Below are 18,399 nucleotides of genomic sequence, written 5' to 3'. Positions count from 1 at the left end.
ACCAAAAAGTACTTTTGGTAATGTGTATCGTTATCAAGTTATAACTATTTTTGAAAAAAAAAAAATAATAGTGGTTTATAAAATTCTCTCTTGGGAAAAAAACCTTTTCTTGGTACATTTCTATTATCGGCTAATCAGAACTTTGATCATGAACTACAGCCTTCATAAGTGTTTTTGCTGTTTCAAATCAATAAATAGATAAAATTAAAGTGAGCAAGCAACACTATATTGTTGATGTATCTGAAAAAGTTTTTTGAATACCGCCAAACTGCAAAAGTGACGAGAATAGGTTGAAAAATGAGACGAAAATGAGTATACTTTTAACAAATTTCGAAAATCATATCTTTATATATTTGAAAAAATAGATTCATAGAATTTTACCCAAAAAAATCCAAAACATATATCTGGAGTTTTTTTTAAAGGTTTAAAAACCGAATTTGCAGTTTTTGCTTTTTGGGTGTTTTTTAATACCCCTGACTCGAGGCGGTTTTAAAAACACCCAAAAAGCAAAAACTGAAAATTTGGTTTATTGGACCTTATATAAAAAAAACTCCAGATTTTATATTACAATTATTATTGTAGATTAGATAGGTTTAAATTGCTTCAAATTATTTTTGAAATATTAATACAGGACTTCATTCCAATTTATATCTATAAAATAAAAAAAACTTAACACGATTAAAAAAATAATAGTAAAATGCTTGAAGCATGACTGTCTTGAACACTATGCTAAGTTTTGCTTTCTGTTTTATTTTTCATTTAAACCGGATCGACCTTAAATATTGTACTATCAGAGAGAAAAAATATCTTATTATTGAATTCCATATAGTAAGCATTCTTGAGCATATTTCACAAACCCTTTGAGATTGATGAAATAGTTATCTGTTTCTCGAGAATTTGCAAAATAGTTTCAGCTTCCAATCTGGTAATTGATTCAATAATTCTTGCTCACTGTTTCGGAATGTCCTATGATCAAAGGAAACACATGGCGCATAGTACCTTTTGAAAAACGTACTTTTATAATAGCATATATCCCTATTCTATGATAATTGTTAGTGTTGATCCAAAAATAATAACCGTCTAACCCAATTTTGGATAATCTGAAACCTACCCAAAATTAGAATCCAATTGCTTGTCGGAGTTGCAATGAATTCAATATTCGATATTTTAAGATTGCCGTGTAAGCTAATCCGACACAAAAACGTTCTGTCAGTTGTAAAAAAACCAACAAAACAAAGAGTTGCTTTTTGAATATTGAGAGTAATTTCATATTTAAAAAGAATCTTTCGTAAGTATTATCACAAAATTGTGTATTTTTCAAGGTTACCATAACAAAGACAATATCTTACCGGTAGGAAGAAACGAGGATCTGATCCGGAAGGTAAGAGTGGAAGACCAGCGAACCGGAAGATGAGCAACCAACCAAATAAACGCACAAATTACCAACGAGATCTCCTGTCACTACAGATGCAGCAACTTCAACGACCGCCGGTCATATTCTTGATGAATACACCGCTATCAGCATGCCCAGATGGAATGCTTCTAAACGCCACCGGTCCGATCTCACAATCTGGATTTCTGAACGGTTTGCTAACTAATTGCTGAGCGATGTGCCTGTCGAGTCTACTGTCCAACCCAACGCGGAGGACTTGCCGGAAGATTCCTTTAGTTCACCAACACTGTCAAACCAGCTCATCTGTTCTACAGGTAAATAAGCCGAGAAGGAGGAAGCTGCTCGTCACGACAAACAGATCCGATGCAACCGGAAAGTCCAAACAAGCGGGATCTATCATTCTTACATTAAGCAACACCGCCACTCAACCCTCGATAAAACTTTCCCGAGCTCATCCGGAGTCCTCATGGATTGCCCAAAAGCTCCGGGTAATTAGCAGCTGCTTAGACAATACCAGAAGTTGTTTTTTTCACCGCGAAATCTGGCACTGAATGAGCAAACATCTCCACTTCACTTGCGCCAATCTTCAACAACTTTAAACTGATTTGTTTTTGTCAGCCTTTTGAGCTGTCATTCGCAAAACAATCTTTCATTTGAAATTTAAATGTTTTTACAGTTTACATTTAGAAAATATTACATCAAACATGCAATTACATGCTTTTCATTTTTTCAAATTTATGATTTTTTGGAAGCAAAAGGCCCATTTACATGAGATTCGTGAATTACAACGAATCTCATTTTGTGTGAAGGCCCTTTAAATGCAATACAACGTTTTACATTAAATTTCAAACTTACATTGAGCATGTTTACATTTGAAGCATGGTTTCAGTGCCGTGTAAATTTACACTTTTTTTTCTGTGTAGGGTAGTCATCAATGAGACACTTTTGGTTTTCAACTTTCAACGATTTTTCTATTTTTTCATCAGCATGTTTTAATGAGCTTTCGTTGTATTTTCTTTCTTTTAATGTGTTCTAACATTGACCAAAATATGAGATCGATCCGACATCTACAGCCAGAGTTATTCAACTGTCTCATTGTAGACGCACTTGGCAGAAACAATGAGACAGCTGGGGAACAATGAAACACTCTACAAAAATCAATACTTTTCTAGTAAAACATCATATTTTTGTATTGTTCCATTGCAGGTGCCTTGCCTTGAACATTTTAAAGCAATTTTGCCAACTTGAAGCTTTAATTAACAAAAGTTAAACTAAAAAGTATTTAAATTTAGTAAAATCCATTTATTTATACCAAATAACTTTGTATGTTTGGTTAAATGAAGTTAAAACTCTATAAATATGCCAAAAATCACTTTCAATTCATGTTTTGAAAGATTTACATGGATTTTGAAATGTTTAATGAAGAAAAATCAAAGTGTTTCATTGTTACCCATGGGCTAAAATGAGTGGGGAACAATGAGACAGCCCTGGATTCTTGGTATATTCTAGATTTTGATCAAACCTAATGAAAGAACATTGTAGCCCAACTCAATCCCTATGGAACGTCGAAAGAAATTTGAAGAAATATTAGTTTTGATGTAAATCGCAGCCTATGAGCGCAAAAGTATTTTTTGTCCATAATTTACTTTTACACCCCAGAATCAAACATTTATGAGTTACTTTTCAAGGGAGCGTCCATAACCAAAGCCACTATTATAGCAGACGTGTATCCAGTAGATACACCTTTCCCCCAAATATGAGCCTGATTGGTTGAAACTACGACTTGTGAGAGCCATTTTATCATTGTTCCCCGTGTCTCATTGATGACTATTCTACCTTACACTAGTTTAGTTGTTCTGCAATCATTAGTTTTTAAAAAATGTAAAATTTGACGAAAACAGAAATTTTAGCGAAAAAAACATTTTTTGCGATAATAAACATCGATTTTTTTAAATTCTAGAGATTTTCAAATCAACTAAAACATGCTAAAAATGATTCTAAACGCGGGAGAATGCATTTTAAATGGATTTCAACGGATTGCACTTAAATTTTTATTGCAATATTGAAGTTTTTTGAAAAAAAAAATTTGTCCCCTGATTTTCCGGGTCAACTTTAAAAGGGAGGGGGAAAAAGAACAAAAACTTAAAAAATTATCAGCCTTAAACGAAAAATAAATAGAAAAAATACCGTCCAGTATCGAAAAATGGTAAAATTCAAACTAAATTTGTATTTTTTTCGATGAAAAATACGTTTTTTCGGAAGTACACCATCGGGCGTCCAATTTCACATAAAAGTAAAGGAATGTTACTCTTTGTAAAAAAAAGTTGATACAAAACTTTTCTATGAAGAAAACCCTTTACCGAGGATTGATGGATCTCACTGTCAAATTTACTCAATAGCAAAATGGATGAATTTGTTTTGATGCAGATTTTGATAGAAAATCCCGAGCAGACGGAAATAACGTGGGAATATTTTTTTTACAGTTGAAACTACTAGGACATTAAAATTTTGTGTTATTTATAATAAGATTCATGAATTTTTGTTATTGGATTGTTTTAGTAATAACAGTCTAATATTTTTTTTTTAGTTATTCGTCGAACAAATCTTTGTTATTATTTTTTGTTATTTTAACAACTAATCCTATCATCCCAATAACAATTGTAGGTATTCTTCCATAACAAATAATGTTATGCCAAAGTTTTTTTGGCTTTCAACCAATATCATACCAATAACAAATTTTGTTATGATAACATAAACTGTTATTAAGCCCTTATGCAAAAGTGCATTTTAAAAGAAGATTCCATAACACTTTCTGTTATTTTAACAGTATTTGTTATTGAAATGGCATGAATTATGTTATAACCGTCTGCACGGGATCTATCATTTTATGTAGGAAGTTCTGAGTGACAGTATTTGAAGAATTTATTATCTGTGGGTGTTTAATAACAAACATGTTTCATCGATTATTTAGCTTATATGAAAAAAAAACAACATATCAGGCAGATATTACAGGTTTTCTACCATTTCCTCACAAGGCGTCGCCGGCTATTCAAAGTTGTCGCTCTCAGCTGCTAATTACTGTCATGTTCAATTAGCGGAACTCCAGTATTTAGTTGTCTTTACGGGTAAAAGTTGAGTGACCCCCCTAGAGCTTCTGTGTAAACGCAATTAAACTAGATCTAGCCTAATCTACCACCACACGGAGAAAAAAGAGTTCCCAAAATCGTGAACAAGCGTTCATGAAAATGAAAACTCCGAAAAAAGTATTCAAATCCCATGGTACGATTTTGAAAAAACGTACCATGAAATTTGAACGCTTACACAGAAAAAAACCATTCCCGTAATCGTGAATTAAGTTCACGAATGTGTGAACCACGAAGGAATTTATTTATGAGTATGGTGCATTTGCACTATAAACATGAATATATTCCTTCGTGGTTCTCACATTCGTGAATTTAATTCACGATTTCGAGAATTGATTTTTTTCCGTGTAGTTCGTGGTTCCCATTTTCGTGAACGCTTGTTCACGATTTTGGGAACTCTTTTTTCTCCGTGCAGTCACCCTTGCGGCGGCGGCTGACCACGGAACTGCTACTGTCCGCGGCTGGTTATCCTCCACCGGGGGCAGTTCCGCAATGTTTTTTTTTATCTTGCTCTTTCCTTCTATCAACATCCAAGAAGCTGGCTCAGATTTATTTGCTGTCTAGAGCAGATTATGCTACCAGTTAATAGCTGTTATGATCTGTGTTTAGTGGGGCGCCCCCGTCATGATTGAGTATCTCGTCTTTTATTTTCCGCCTGATGGATGTTGATTCGCCGGGGCCATAGGGAAAAGTAAACAAATCCACGATGAATCGAATATAAACACAGTTGGTTGGATCTGTTTGGTGCCCTGGGCGGGCCGGGCAATCTGAGCTCATCGTATTGATTAATTGTATGAGGGAAAATTGTTTCTAGCTCTTGCAGCCGTGAACCGTGAAAGGATCTCCAGGACAATCTCTGTTGTTTGAGATACCAAGTCAGCGGGCTTTTCTGATAACGTAACTCTATACCTCTCACACCAGAACCAAGAATTACCTGCTCGTAATTACCGAACCGTACCTTTTGCGGAGGCAACACTTTGCGCGGAAAGCTTCATCTCTAATAACTATCGTTACTGTCTGTGGTGGGGCCAAAACGTGGCCTCTTCTGGTCTGGTGGGGCCTGCTGGTTATGACAATCCATTTGCTTAATGGCCGCTACACACCGCAAGCCCCCATAACACGACGACGACCCAGATGAAGACGACGATGATCATCGTGCTGAGCATGAAAACAGCCCGCCGCTCGTGGTAATCTCGGGTTACATTTGGCCGACTTCTTGACAGGTCTGCTTGAAAGGGTTTGCTGGGTGGAGGCCTTTTCCGGGAAACTGTGAAGCGTGTAACTCTGCAAATGGCCGCCGGCGGCACGGCGTTTGAAGTCCGAGATTTTGAGTGATTGATTGAGCTTCGGCGTGGTTGTCATTTTTTCGATTGGTGAAATTGACTCCAGCAGTCAGCTTTTGGGACGGTAATCGATTATGGGTGCAGGCTGGGCTGAGTTTTGGCTGGGTTTGTGCAATCGAAGCATTTTGGTGTGAAATTGGACTGCATCATAGTGGAATTGTAAGCGATTCAAATTAAACTTCCAGAGATGAGCAATTCCAGCTCAAATCAGGATTTTTTCTGGTACTTTTGTACCCGACCCTCTCCGATTTCAATGAAACTTTGTAGACATGTTATCCTGGGCCTATATAAGTCATTGTTGCGTATATGGAGCCAATTGTACTCGAAAATAACATTTGAGAAGGGCGTAAGGTATTTACATATTTTTGTATTTTGTAATTTAAAAATTACTGTATCTCGAAGCCGTTGCACAGTGGGCGAAATGGAACCCAAAATCGGACTTAATTGAACGCGGCTGGTTCCCTGGTATGAATAATACTGTTTCTAATGGAAAAAAATCCGGGAAATTGTTTGGTGATGGTTTCATCCACCGCACGAAACGGCAAAGGGTCCATTTTGCCCCAATTCCCCATTTTTTAACATTTTTTCTTGAAAATCGGTCTGTATTTAGAGCGGAGGCTTTATGCGGCCTTCCAAAATGCACTTAACTTATGTGAAATTGTCCCAGGAATCCAGTAAAAATAACCACTTGCACCGCAAAAATCATCTAGGGTCCATTTACCCCCAATTCCGCTATAAAAGCATTTTTGGCCGTTTTCAAATGTTAGGTCAGATTTTAAAAATCTGAAAATATTTTCATCGTAAAGATCAGACAATTTTACTTAAGAAAGACGATTTGCACTTGAAAGTTTGACAAATTTATGTTGATATAGAAACTAAACTAAATAAAAAGATTGAAGAATCACTTTTGGGCCAATTTTCCCAAACGCAGAATAAACTGCTTTTCACATACATTTTATTTTTATCAACATAAATTTGTCAAACTATCAAGTGCAAATCGTCATTCTTTTGTAAAATTGTCTGATCTTTACGATAAAAATATTTTCATATTTGTAAAATCTGACCTAACATTTGAAAACGGCCAAAAATGCTTTTATAGCGGAATTGGGGTTAAATGGACCCTAGATGATTTTTGCGGTGCAAGTGGTTATTTTTACTGGATTCCTGGGACATTTTCACACAAGTTAAGTGCATTTTGGAAGGCCGCATAAAGCCTCCGCTCTAAATACAGACCGATTTTCAAGAAAAAATGTTAAAAAATGGGGAATTGGGGCAAAATGGACCCTTTGCCGTTTCGTGCGGTGGATGAAACCATCACCAATCGATTCCCCGGATTGTTTTACATAAGAAACACTATTATTCATACCAGGGAACCAGCCGCGTTCAATTAAGTCCGATTTTGGGTTCCATTTCGCCAACTGTGCGTTGTGTCGTATCAAAAAGTGGCCAAAGACAAACTTGTAGGAAATTGGACGGGCTTTCTGAAAAAAATACACTGAAATAAAAATACACCCCACATCTATGAGATTTTTTGATTTTTAAGTCTAAAACTTAAATTTAAAGGTAAAATTTTTGAGAAAATAGCCTAAAATGTTACCAAATACTGACGAAAAATGCAGGATGGTATGTCTCTCCTAAAAAAAAATACAAAAATCATTTACTAAAACTGTTTTTTTTTTAAAAGTGGTCTAAACGTCAAAATTTTTAAAAACCAGTAGTGGGGATCGATTTTCCAGACAATTTTACATAAAAGTCTCCATATTGACCATTGTTCTATGTCCAATCCTTGGGAAGATACAGCGCTTTTAAAAATTAAAATGTTGAAAAAAAAACGGGTTTTTTTTTGTTTTTGGCAATTTTTATATGACAGACTTGGTTTTACAGTCTCGTATATATTTTTACCGGAAAGCTCGTCCAATTTCCCATAAGTTTGCCTTTGACAGCATTTCAATTGGATAATTGAAATAACTGAAAATAGAATATTTTTTTTCAGTGTGGTAGAAACCAGGACAGTAAATTTGCTTACGTAAATATAAAAACGATATAAATCAAAAAGCTGTCAAAGGCAAACTTATGGGAAATTTGACGAGCTTTCCGGTAAAAGTATTAACGAGACTGAAAAACCAAGTCTGTCATATAGAAATTGCCAAAAACCACAAAAAAACCCGTTTTGTCAACATTTCAATTTTTAAAAGCGCTGTATCTTCCCAAGGATTGGACATAGGACAATGGTCAATATGGAGACTTTTATGTAAAATTGTCTGGAAAATCGATCCCCACTACTGGTTTTTAAAATTTTTTACGTTTAGACCACTTTTCAAAAAACAGTTTTAGTAAATGATTTTTGTATTTTTTTAGGAGAGACATACCATCCTGCATTTTTCGTCAGTCTTTTGGTAACATTTTAGACTATTTTCTCAAAAATTTTGAACGAAAAAAAATCGTGACATCACCTTTAAATTTACGTTTTAGACTTAAAAATCAAAAAATCTCATAGATGTGGCGTGTATTTTTATTTCAGTGTATTTTTTTCAGAAAGCCCGTCCAATTTCCTACAAGTTTGTCTTTGACCACTTTTTGATACGACGCAACGGCTTCGAGATACAGTAATTACAAAATACAAACATATGTAAATACCTTACGCCCTCCTCAAATGTTATTTTTGAGTACTATTGGCTCCATATACACAAAAATGGCTCATATAGGACTAGGATAACATGTCTACAAAGTTTCACTGAAATCGGAGAGGGTCGGGTACAAAAGTACCAGAAAAATTCCTGATTTGAGCTGGAATTGCTCAGATTCAAAAATATTTAAATTATTAGGATTGTTAAATTAATGAAATGGCCTAACATTTGTAATGACCCTTTTAATAAAATCTATTTAAGGGTACACAGCAGCCAAGGAAGTTGTTGTCTTTTTATTCCAAAATTGACAAACTTACGGACCCAATCCTGCAACAATCTAAATGTAAAAATAGGCAAATTTTGTTGTAAACCTCTTAGTAGACAGTACTTTAGGGAATGAATAAAAAATTATATCGATAGTTCCCGTAGTTTCGAAAATACTAAAATATCTGTAGCAAATATTTTGGTGCGTGTGCACCGTTAAATTCATAAACGTCATTTAATGAGTGTAGAACGAAATTTTTTATGAAAAAGTTTAGGAATTGAAACGCCCTGAACAAATATATCCCTCCAAAACCATGTTACAAAACCAAAGTACTCACTCTTTGCATCCGGCGGTGGCGGGCCGGCCTTCGGTGCGATGTGTCCGCTGCAGGGCCGCCCAATCCGGCTGATGGCGGTGGCCGGAGCGGTCGAACTGGTGCTGGCCAGCGACGTCGTCGACGAGCTGAGCGACATTCCGGACGCCGTCATTGGCGGCTTGATGCCCGAGGGTTTCGGAATCGACCGAACTGCCCCCAGTTTGGGCGGCTGAATTCCGGACGGTTTGACCGTCGGCGGTGGCGCTTCCGTGGAACCGTTTCCGTTGGGTTCCGCCGCTGGTTTTTCACCACCCGATTCACTCATTGCTGAATTTTCACTTTAGCTTTTTTATTGAAAATTTTCCTTGCTCAGCAAGAAAACACTTGAACACACTTACACTTTACAACTTTTTTCTTCTTCAAACAACAAATTAAACCTTCTGAAATGAATCGATTTCTTTTTTTTTTCTTCGACAAAAAACCTCTTCCCTCTTTAACGATTGACCTTGAATTTCCACGTGATTCTCTTCAATTTGAATCAATCTTCACCGTGGCGACGGCGGCGCTTCCTCACCGGGGTGGAAATTTTCCCAAATGATTTTCACCCTGCGTCGTGGAAAAAACTCAGGAATCGAAAATAAACACTCACTTGCTCACACGAAAACAACACAATTTGCGTCGATTGGCGAGACGGGCTTTTATTTTTCTTTGCCCCGCGACGGACGCGATTTGACGAAAGACTTTATTTTTATTTATTTTTTTTTTGCGAATTTGAAGAAGTAGACATTTTCCCATGGCACGTTTCAACAGTGGCGTTTTAAAACGCCCGAAAGGTCGTGATGGCGCTTTGAGTTTGAGCAGCGTGACCATTTGGGACCAATGGGAAAATGATTGATGCGGGAGGACACTTTTAGATTTGTTGATGTGTGTTTAAAGAGGTTTGTAAATTGAAAATTTTGTGTTATGAAATCAGAACAATATTTATTTTAAAGAATGATCAAAAACCCACATTAAAATCTGTTCCAAACAAGAAACATGAAGATTATTTAAAAATCTAGGCCATTAATACAACTGATTATAATTGAAAAAATAATCAACAAATCTTGCTCAAATCAATTACTCGGCTATCAAATAAAATATGTTAACCCATCTCCTGTACATCAAACAACTCTTCGACAGGATTCATTAGTATTCATAATTAATTACTCACCTGCTACGCAACGTCGGAGGAGCACTTACAAATAAACACATTCTATACGCACAAAAGCGATAAACAAACAAATAAAGCGATTTTCACTCAATTAGGTAGCCCCATCTCGAGATCAGTCAACCAAGCAAACGTATGACCGGGTGTGGAGCAATTCTCAGGGAACTGGCATTTTTCGATTTTTTTTAACTTTTATTTATTTCTTTTATATATACAGCAATTCCATTTGAAAAGAGCCTAAACCAAAAAAAAAGTTCTCCGATCGGGCTCAAAATTTTTCTGGGGGTTCCTTGGCCAAAATAATTAGACCCGTATTTTTGTTTGGCCATTAGGGTGGCCTACATCGTGCTAGGGTGGTTCGAAAAATGGCAATTTTCGTCATTTTCGCAAAACCACTTTTTCTAAAAATCATATCTCCGCGCCATTTCATCCGATTTTAGCTGTCTTAGACGCAAAGAAAGGTGATGAGTTTGGCTATTTGGGAAAAATAGTAAAAGTTCCAAAATCTAGCTTAACTATTGAAAAGTCGTATGAAAACTTAAAATGGCGTTTTGACCGTGTCTGGACCAAAGAGCCTATGTCTGAAAATATTTTTATCGGATTCCTCGGAAAATTTCACATAACATATCAAAAATTGGCGATGTCGAACCGTACGTTTTGGAGATACGATTTTTGAAAATAAAAACTGCGTTTTCGACGCGCCACGCGCAAAAACGGGAAAATGACGAAATCGGCAAAAATCAACTTTTTCACTAAAACTGCGATAACTTTAAAATTTCAGCGATGACCTATACATGTCTGGGTACCAAAATTTTCGTAATTGAGAGACGCAACTTTCGGTACCATAACATCTATAGGTCATCGCTGAAATTTTAAAGTTATCGCAGTTTTAGTGGAAAAAGTTGATTTTTTGCCGATTTCGTCATTTTCCCGTTTTTGCGCGTGGCGCGTCGAAAAACGCAGTTTTTTTTTCAAAAAATCATATCTCGGAAACGTACGGTTCGACATCGCCAATTTTTTAATATGTTATGTGAAATTTTCCGAGGAATCCGATAAAAATATTTTCAGACATAGGCTCTTTGGTCCAGACACGGTCAAAACGCCATTTTAAGTTTTCATACGACTTTTCAATAGTTAAGCTAGATTTTGGAACTTTACTATTTTTCCCAAATAGCCAAACTCATCACCTTTCTTTGCGTCTAAGACAGCTAAAATCGGATGAAATGGCGCGGAGATATGATTTTAGAAAAAGTGTTTTTGCGAAAATGACGAAAATTGCCATTTTTGAACCACCCTAGCACGATGTAGGCCACCCTAATGGCCAAACAAAAAAATACGGGTCTAATTATTTTGGCCAAGGAACCCCCAGAAAAATTTTGAGCCCGATCGGAGAACTTTTTTTTTTGGTTTAGGCTCTTTTCAAATGGAATTGCTGTATATATTATTCTCAAAAGCTGAGTTCTTAATTAGAAGAATTTATTCTAAATTTGTCATTGAATCTAAATTCGCGTCCAGTTTTTACATCATACAAAACACATATGAAACTGTAAACTGGAGCGTTTGGTACGGTATGTCAACGCATCCTTCCTCCCCTGTAGATTCTGTGAAATGGGATCCGTTCTCAGAATCCTCCCTGCGGTACACTGAAAGCCCGACCATGGTAATTTTAAGAACATTTGCTAAAAATGCTGCTTATTAAATTAACTGTGGCTTTTTGGTAAAAGTAAACGCAAATATGGTAAAATGTACCATGCTTCCACAAAACTGCATGGTAGCAATTACAAAATCATTATCATTCTCTCCGTATTGGAGGGTTAAAATTACCATACAGCTCTCGACATAGTAAAACTGACTGCGTTAATCAGTCAATCCAAGCACGAAATGTTTTTAGCAAAAATACGTCGGTGCATGTTCTCAATTTAACCCTACAATATGGTAGCAACTACCATGGTTGGGTTTTCAGTGTAAACACAACTTTGTAGGGCTGGCCGCTTTATTTTTTGCATTACTGCAATTTTTGGTAAAGTCAAGAAAAGTGGTTGGGCGTAACCTAATGACAAGACTTTCATCGGACTGGCTGCGTTTGTGTTAGATTAGATTTGTTTAGATTGGAATCTAAATTCGCGTCTAGTTTTTCTCCAAATTGTCACAATTGTTAATTGAAAAGCCATTGAAATGTTGAATGTTTACGATATTGGGTAATGTTTGAAAGCAAAATCGAAAAATGAAAATAAAAATCATATTAATTACAATACTTTATTGAATGCTTAGATTTTTGCCTTCCTCACGTTACTGAGGAAAGGCTATAAAATCACTCGAAAAATGAACTTCTCAATTAGACCTCCTAGACCCACCTTCATGTATACCTATCGACTCAGAATCAAATTCTGAGCAAATGTCTGTGTGTGTGGTGGGATGTTGATCAAAAAATTGTCACTCGATTATCTCGACATTGGCTGAACCGATTTTGTCCGTTTTGGTGTCATTCGATCCGTCTTGAGGTCCCATAAGTCGCTATTAAAAATTATGCAATTAAGTTAAGTACTTCAAAAGTTATGCTAAAAAAAACGATTTTAGCAAAAGTCCGGAAGATTGTAAAAAGGGTGGTTTTTGTAAGAAAACCGGTCATGCTATCGAGAAATTAAAAGTGCAACATGGAGTTAAACTTTCTGTCAAGCTGCTGTGAAGTTTACCATGACAGTTGCGAATGTTTAACTCCATGTTACCGGCTCACATCTCTCTTTTTAATTTCTCGATACATTTTCAGAAAGGTATTTAAAAGACCTTTTCAATGCGTCCAAGACATTGAAGATCTGACAACCCTATCAAAAGTTATAAGCACTTAAGTGTTATCTACGCACTTTTTGCATTTTGAATAGCAACCTTTAAATGTGAGGAAGGCGCCAACCACCTAAGGGTGGATTAAGTAACGTTTGTTTGAATTAAGTTTTGGCGCAGATAATTAACAAACTATTTACAGGAGTAAACTGTTATGATGTCTTAAAATCGGAAGAAACTTTTTGCAACAGAATATTGAAACATAGGATTATAATTTGCTTGCCACAACTTTATTATTCAGTGCTATTAGATAAGAGGTCAAAGTTATATTTATTCTAATATGTTTTGTTAAATGAATAAATGTTTGTGATTTTTTCAAATATCCAACCTTGCTGGAGAACATAGCTTTGTTTTTGAAACAAAATTCAAAAAAATCTTCAAATTTACAGGCATTTTAGTTGGCCAAATTCCATATAAAATGTAAAAACATTCGTGCTTCGAATGCAGTTTAAAATTTAATGCAAATCGATAATTTTAGAAACAAAATCAGTTTTAAACAAATGTCATGCAAAATTCTGACTTTTTAAAATTGTTAAATTTAAATATATTTTGTTAAAAAACGTTTAAACTAAGTTAACTAAATATTAACACTGTTTTTTTTGACGAAGAACTTCGTCTTAGGGCTCTATACAGGGTAGCAATCCAAAATTTCCAAATGAAACCGAAAAATGAAACGCCTTCCCCAAGCAGAGGGGAAAATCACAGAAGCAGCGCGGCCGACGGTTTTGATATAAATATAAACGCCACCCCCTCCACAGCATTAGTTTAGTCGGTGGTCTACCACCGAAGCGAGAGGAGCTCAGCTCTTCTCGCGAGCGCCAGCCTTCTCTCTTCCCTACAAAACCATGGGAAATCGGAAGGCTGGCTTCAGTCGGTGGTCTACCACCGAAGCGAGAGGAGCCCAGCTCCTCTCGCAAGCGCCACTAGGTGGCGTCTTCAGGAACTAGCCTTCCCGCTTCCCTACAAAACCATGGGAAATCGGAAGGCTGGCTTCAGTCGGTGGTCTACCACCGAAGCGAGAGGAGTTCAGCTCTTCTCGCGAGCGCCAGCCTTCTCTCTTCCCTACAAAACCACGGGAAATTTGAAAGCTGGCTTCAGTCGGTGGTCTACCACCGAAGCGAGAGGAGCTCAGCTCCTCTCGCAAGCGCCACTAGGTGGCGTCTTCAGGAACTAGCCTTCCCGCTTCCCTACAAAACCATGGGAAATCGGAAGGCTGGCTTCAGTCGGTGGTCTACCACCGAAGCGAGAGGAGTTCAGCTCTTCTCGCGAGCGCCAGCCTTCTCTCTTCCCTACAAAACCACGGGAAATTTGAAAGCTGGCTTCAGTCGGTGGTCTACCACCGAAGCGAGAGGAGCCCAGCTCCTCTCGCAAGCGCCACTAGGTGGCGTCTTCAGGAACTAGCCTTCCCGCTTCCCTACAAAACCATGGGAAATCGGAAGGCTGGCTTCAGTCGGTGGTCTACCACCGAAGCGAGAGGAGCTCAGCTCCTCTCGCAAGCGCCACCAAGCGCTTGGCAGTAGTGGCCACCACCTGGAGGCCCCGGGGATGTTCCGATAAGGGAACATTTGCGGAACCATAAGAGTTGGGGCAATATAAGTATCAAACTTCAGGGTTTTTGATACTGGACATGAAATTTGTAGTGGCCGCAATCCGGAGTGACCGGAGCCCTCGGGGGTGTTCCGATGAAGGGACATTTGCGGAACCATAAGAGTTGGGGCAATATGGGTATCAAACTTCAGGGTTTTTGATACTGGACATGAAATTTGAAATTGGCGGAACCATAAGAGTTGGGGCAATAAAGGTATCAAAATGTAGCTGCTCCTCTGTGATGTTGCTGCACGGTTACGCAATACGGAAATGAAATTAAATCCAGCCTCGGAATAGAGTTATCTACGTGCGTATGTATTGCGTGTACGTACACGAAAAAGATTGAGGTTAAATTTTGTACAGTCCAGCAAAACAAATGGCGTGCTAGTGTGCGTGAGAGCGGGCTTAGATAACTCTATCAGAATCACCTCGAAATTTACGAGCGGTTACATATGTGTGTGTGTGAGTGTAAGCGCGTGCAGTCCAAAATCTCAGCCTGCTGCGCCCCACTTCAGCTCATAATTTTTGGATCGTCGTCGAGGCCACATCAGCTGCAGCAGAAGAGGGCGCAGAAGGCGAAAATTTCCCTAGGCAGGCTAACGGACAAACAACGAAGAACAACCGCTGCACCGCAGGAGAAGCAAACCACAGGCCAAGGTTCCGAAGGAGAGAGGAAACCGGCCAAGCCCGCGGCCCGTCCGCTGGTTGACGAAACGAATCTGGCCGCCATCACCCCGAAGGATCGGAACTTCGGAACGAATCGCCACTGCAGACCATCGGGAAAGAAGAAGAGCAGCTCCTCCACCATCGCAAGTGTAACGGACAAGAAGCAAAAGCCCCGCCGCAAGTAGCACTTAGGAACGTGGTGCTGATGCAGGTTGACCCAGACCAAAGCCATGGACATCTTCCTCAACGTTGACCGGAGAAGCGGCCCGAATGAAGCACTACACCTCGCGGAAGATTTGATAAACAAACGGCCCTTTTCAGGGCCACCAAATATCTCACGAAAGAGTTGTTCCTTCAAAATTTTCCTCTAAGAATGTTCCCTAAAAATTTAAAAAAAAGATCGAATAAAAATCATTTCACCACAGAGTTAGCATGAAACCACTGTTTCTGTGTGGTAGAATGTCATACGCGCTTGTGTGTGTGTGTGTGTGTGTGTGAGCACGGAGAGGGAAAAATCGCCTGCTGCAAAAATGCACAAGTCAGAATAACTTTTTCGAAAATTTGGAGCCGTCGCCGATTGCTGGCAACAGCCTTCAAAAAACACTGGCTCAGAAAAAGCCCCATCGAAACGACGTTGAACGCTTCAACTTTATCCTCAGCTCAAGCATCTCCGCCGTCAGGTATTCCCGGTTTGGTTGACTCGTCCGACCGGGAACTGCGGCCCAGCTCGAGACTACCGTGTCTGTTTCTCGCCTTCACCTTTCCTCATTTGCTGACGCGTCGTCCCATCCTCGTTGAAAGTCGAGAGTGAAATGATTGCGAAAATGACAAATCGACCTATATTTATAGATTTTTGTTTTGGCATATCGCGCAACGATCAAATCTTGGTGGCGAATGCAGTAGGAAGGCAGAGAAAATGCAGTAGGAACGGCAAAATGAGGAAACAAATCTTGCGTGCTTGTGAAAAGAGGGGAAGTAATAGCGAAGTAGAAGTATAAAAATGCGTTCTACCCTTTCCACTCCACTTAGTTGCCACCGAGATGCTGAACAAGTCGGGTCGGGCAGCAGCAGCAGGGAGAGAGAGAGCCCCAAATTCTCTCTTCCGGAGAAGGATTTCTTCTGAAAAATTACCTTTATTTTCTAGAGAGAGAGAGAGAGAATCGGAGAGCAGCACCGAAGAGGGCAAATTGTGTGCGAATGCCGTAGAATGACACACCATACATACACACTCCCGTTTCATGGTACACGCTGATTGGGTTCGATGCGTCGAGTTTCCCTTCCACGGATGTTCGATTGATGTATCTAAATTCGTCACCTGAAAAGGCCATCAAAGACTGCGACCAACTACAGATACACCCGGGGACGAGCAAAACCGCCAGCGGAGGCAACTTTTAGGCAGTGGAGTAAAATCGTTTAACCTAGTAGACTGTGTAGGGCAGCGAATGACCAAGAAGGTTAAAGCTGCCAGAAATAAATAAATTAACAACAACAACTAGTAGACTGTGTGAAAATTGTTGTAGCCCTGTTGTATGGGTTAGTACAACGAATCTACTACGAGCTCGTGTAATTGGTCACGGCCCCGGGATGCACAGCCGGGTCAGTCAGGAAGCTTCCCCCAATTCGTTCAAAGATTTTGTTTATGCCAGTGGTGGCCAAAACCTGGAGTGGCCGGTGCCCTCAAAGAAGGTTCCCCCGGGGCCTGGGGGGACATTTATAGAACCATACGAGTTGTGGCAATATGGGTATCAAAATTCATGGTTTTTGATACTGAACATGAAAATGGCCATTTCGACAGTGGTGGCCAAAACCTAGAGTGGCCGGTGCCCTCAAAGAAGGTTCCCCCGGGGCCCGGAAGGCCTTTTACAGAACCATATGAGTTGTGGCAATATGGGTATCAAAATTTATGGTTTTTGATACTGAACATGAAAATGGCCATTTCGACAGTGGTGGCCAAAACCTGGAGTGGCCGGTGATCTCAAAGCAGGTTCCCCCGGGGCCTGGGGGGACATTTACAGAACCATAGGAGTTTTGGCAATATGGGTATCAAAATTTATGGTTTTTGATACTGAACATGAAAATGGCCATTTCGACAGTGGTGGCCAAAACCTAGAGTGGCCGGTGCCCTCAAAGAAGGTTCCCCCGGGGCCCGGAGGGCCTTTTACAGAACCATATGAGTTTTGGCAATATGGGTATCAAAATTTATGGTTTTTGATACTGAACATTAAGATTGCCATTTCGACAGTGGTGGCCAAAACCTGGAGTGGCCGGTGATCTCAAAGCAGGTTCCCCCGGGGCCTGGGGGGACATTTACAGAACCATAGGAGTTTTGGCAATATGGGTATCAAAATTTATGGTTTTTGATACTGAACATGAAAATGGCCATTTCAACAGTGGTGGCCAAAACCTAGAGTGGCCGGTGCCCTCAAATAAGGTTCCCCCGGGGCCCGGAGGGCCTTTTACAGAACCATACGAGTTTTGGCAATATGGGTATCAAAATTTATGGTTTTTGATACTGAACATGAAAATGGCCATTTCGACAGTGGTGGCCAAAACCTGGAGTGGCCGGTGATCTCAAAGCAGGTTCCCCCGGGGCCTGGGGGGACATTTACAGAACCATATGAGTTGTGGTAATATGGGTATCAAAATTCATGGTTTTTGATACTGAACATGAAAATGGCCATTTCGACAGTGGTGGCCAAAACCTAGAGTGGCCGGTGCCCTCAAAGAAGGTTCCCCCGGGGCCCGGAGGGCCTTTTACAGAACCATACGAGTTGTGGCAATATGGGTATCAAAATTCATGGTTTTTGATACTGAACATGAAAATGGCCATTTCGGCAGTGGTGGCCAAAACTTGGAGTGGCCGGTGCCCTCAAAGAAGGTTCCCCCGGGGCCCGGAGGGCCTTTTACAGAACCATTTGAGTTTTGGCAATATGGGTATCAAAATTCATGGTTTTTGATACTGAACATGATAATGGCCATTTCGGCAGTGGTGGCTAAAACCTGGAGTGGCCGGT

General features: G+C 39.3%; 1 protein-coding gene across 8 annotated transcripts in view; it reads right to left on the bottom strand.

Moving 5' to 3' along the window:
* LOC6036674 (restin homolog) overlaps positions 1 to 18,399 on the bottom strand; it is a 207,413-nt gene that overhangs the window by 185,969 nt on the left and 3,045 nt on the right. For 7 of the 8 annotated variants that reach the window (XM_038254798.1, XM_038254799.1, XM_038254800.1 and 4 more), the window contains exon 2: positions 9,109 to 9,527. In XM_038254798.1, coding sequence (XP_038110726.1) covers positions 9,109 to 9,412 — 304 coding nt within the window. In that variant the 5' untranslated portion in view covers positions 9,413 to 9,527. The remainder of the gene's footprint in view (positions 1 to 9,108; positions 9,528 to 18,399) is intronic. The other variant, XM_038254796.1, reaches the window with a different exon arrangement.

This window comes from Culex quinquefasciatus, chromosome 2, assembly GCF_015732765.1.
Source record: "Culex quinquefasciatus strain JHB chromosome 2, VPISU_Cqui_1.0_pri_paternal, whole genome shotgun sequence".
Taxonomy (NCBI): Eukaryota; Metazoa; Arthropoda; class Insecta; order Diptera; family Culicidae; genus Culex; species Culex quinquefasciatus.
The sequence above is the reverse complement of the archived record's forward strand: the minus strand, read 5'-3'. Positions and strand labels throughout refer to the sequence as shown.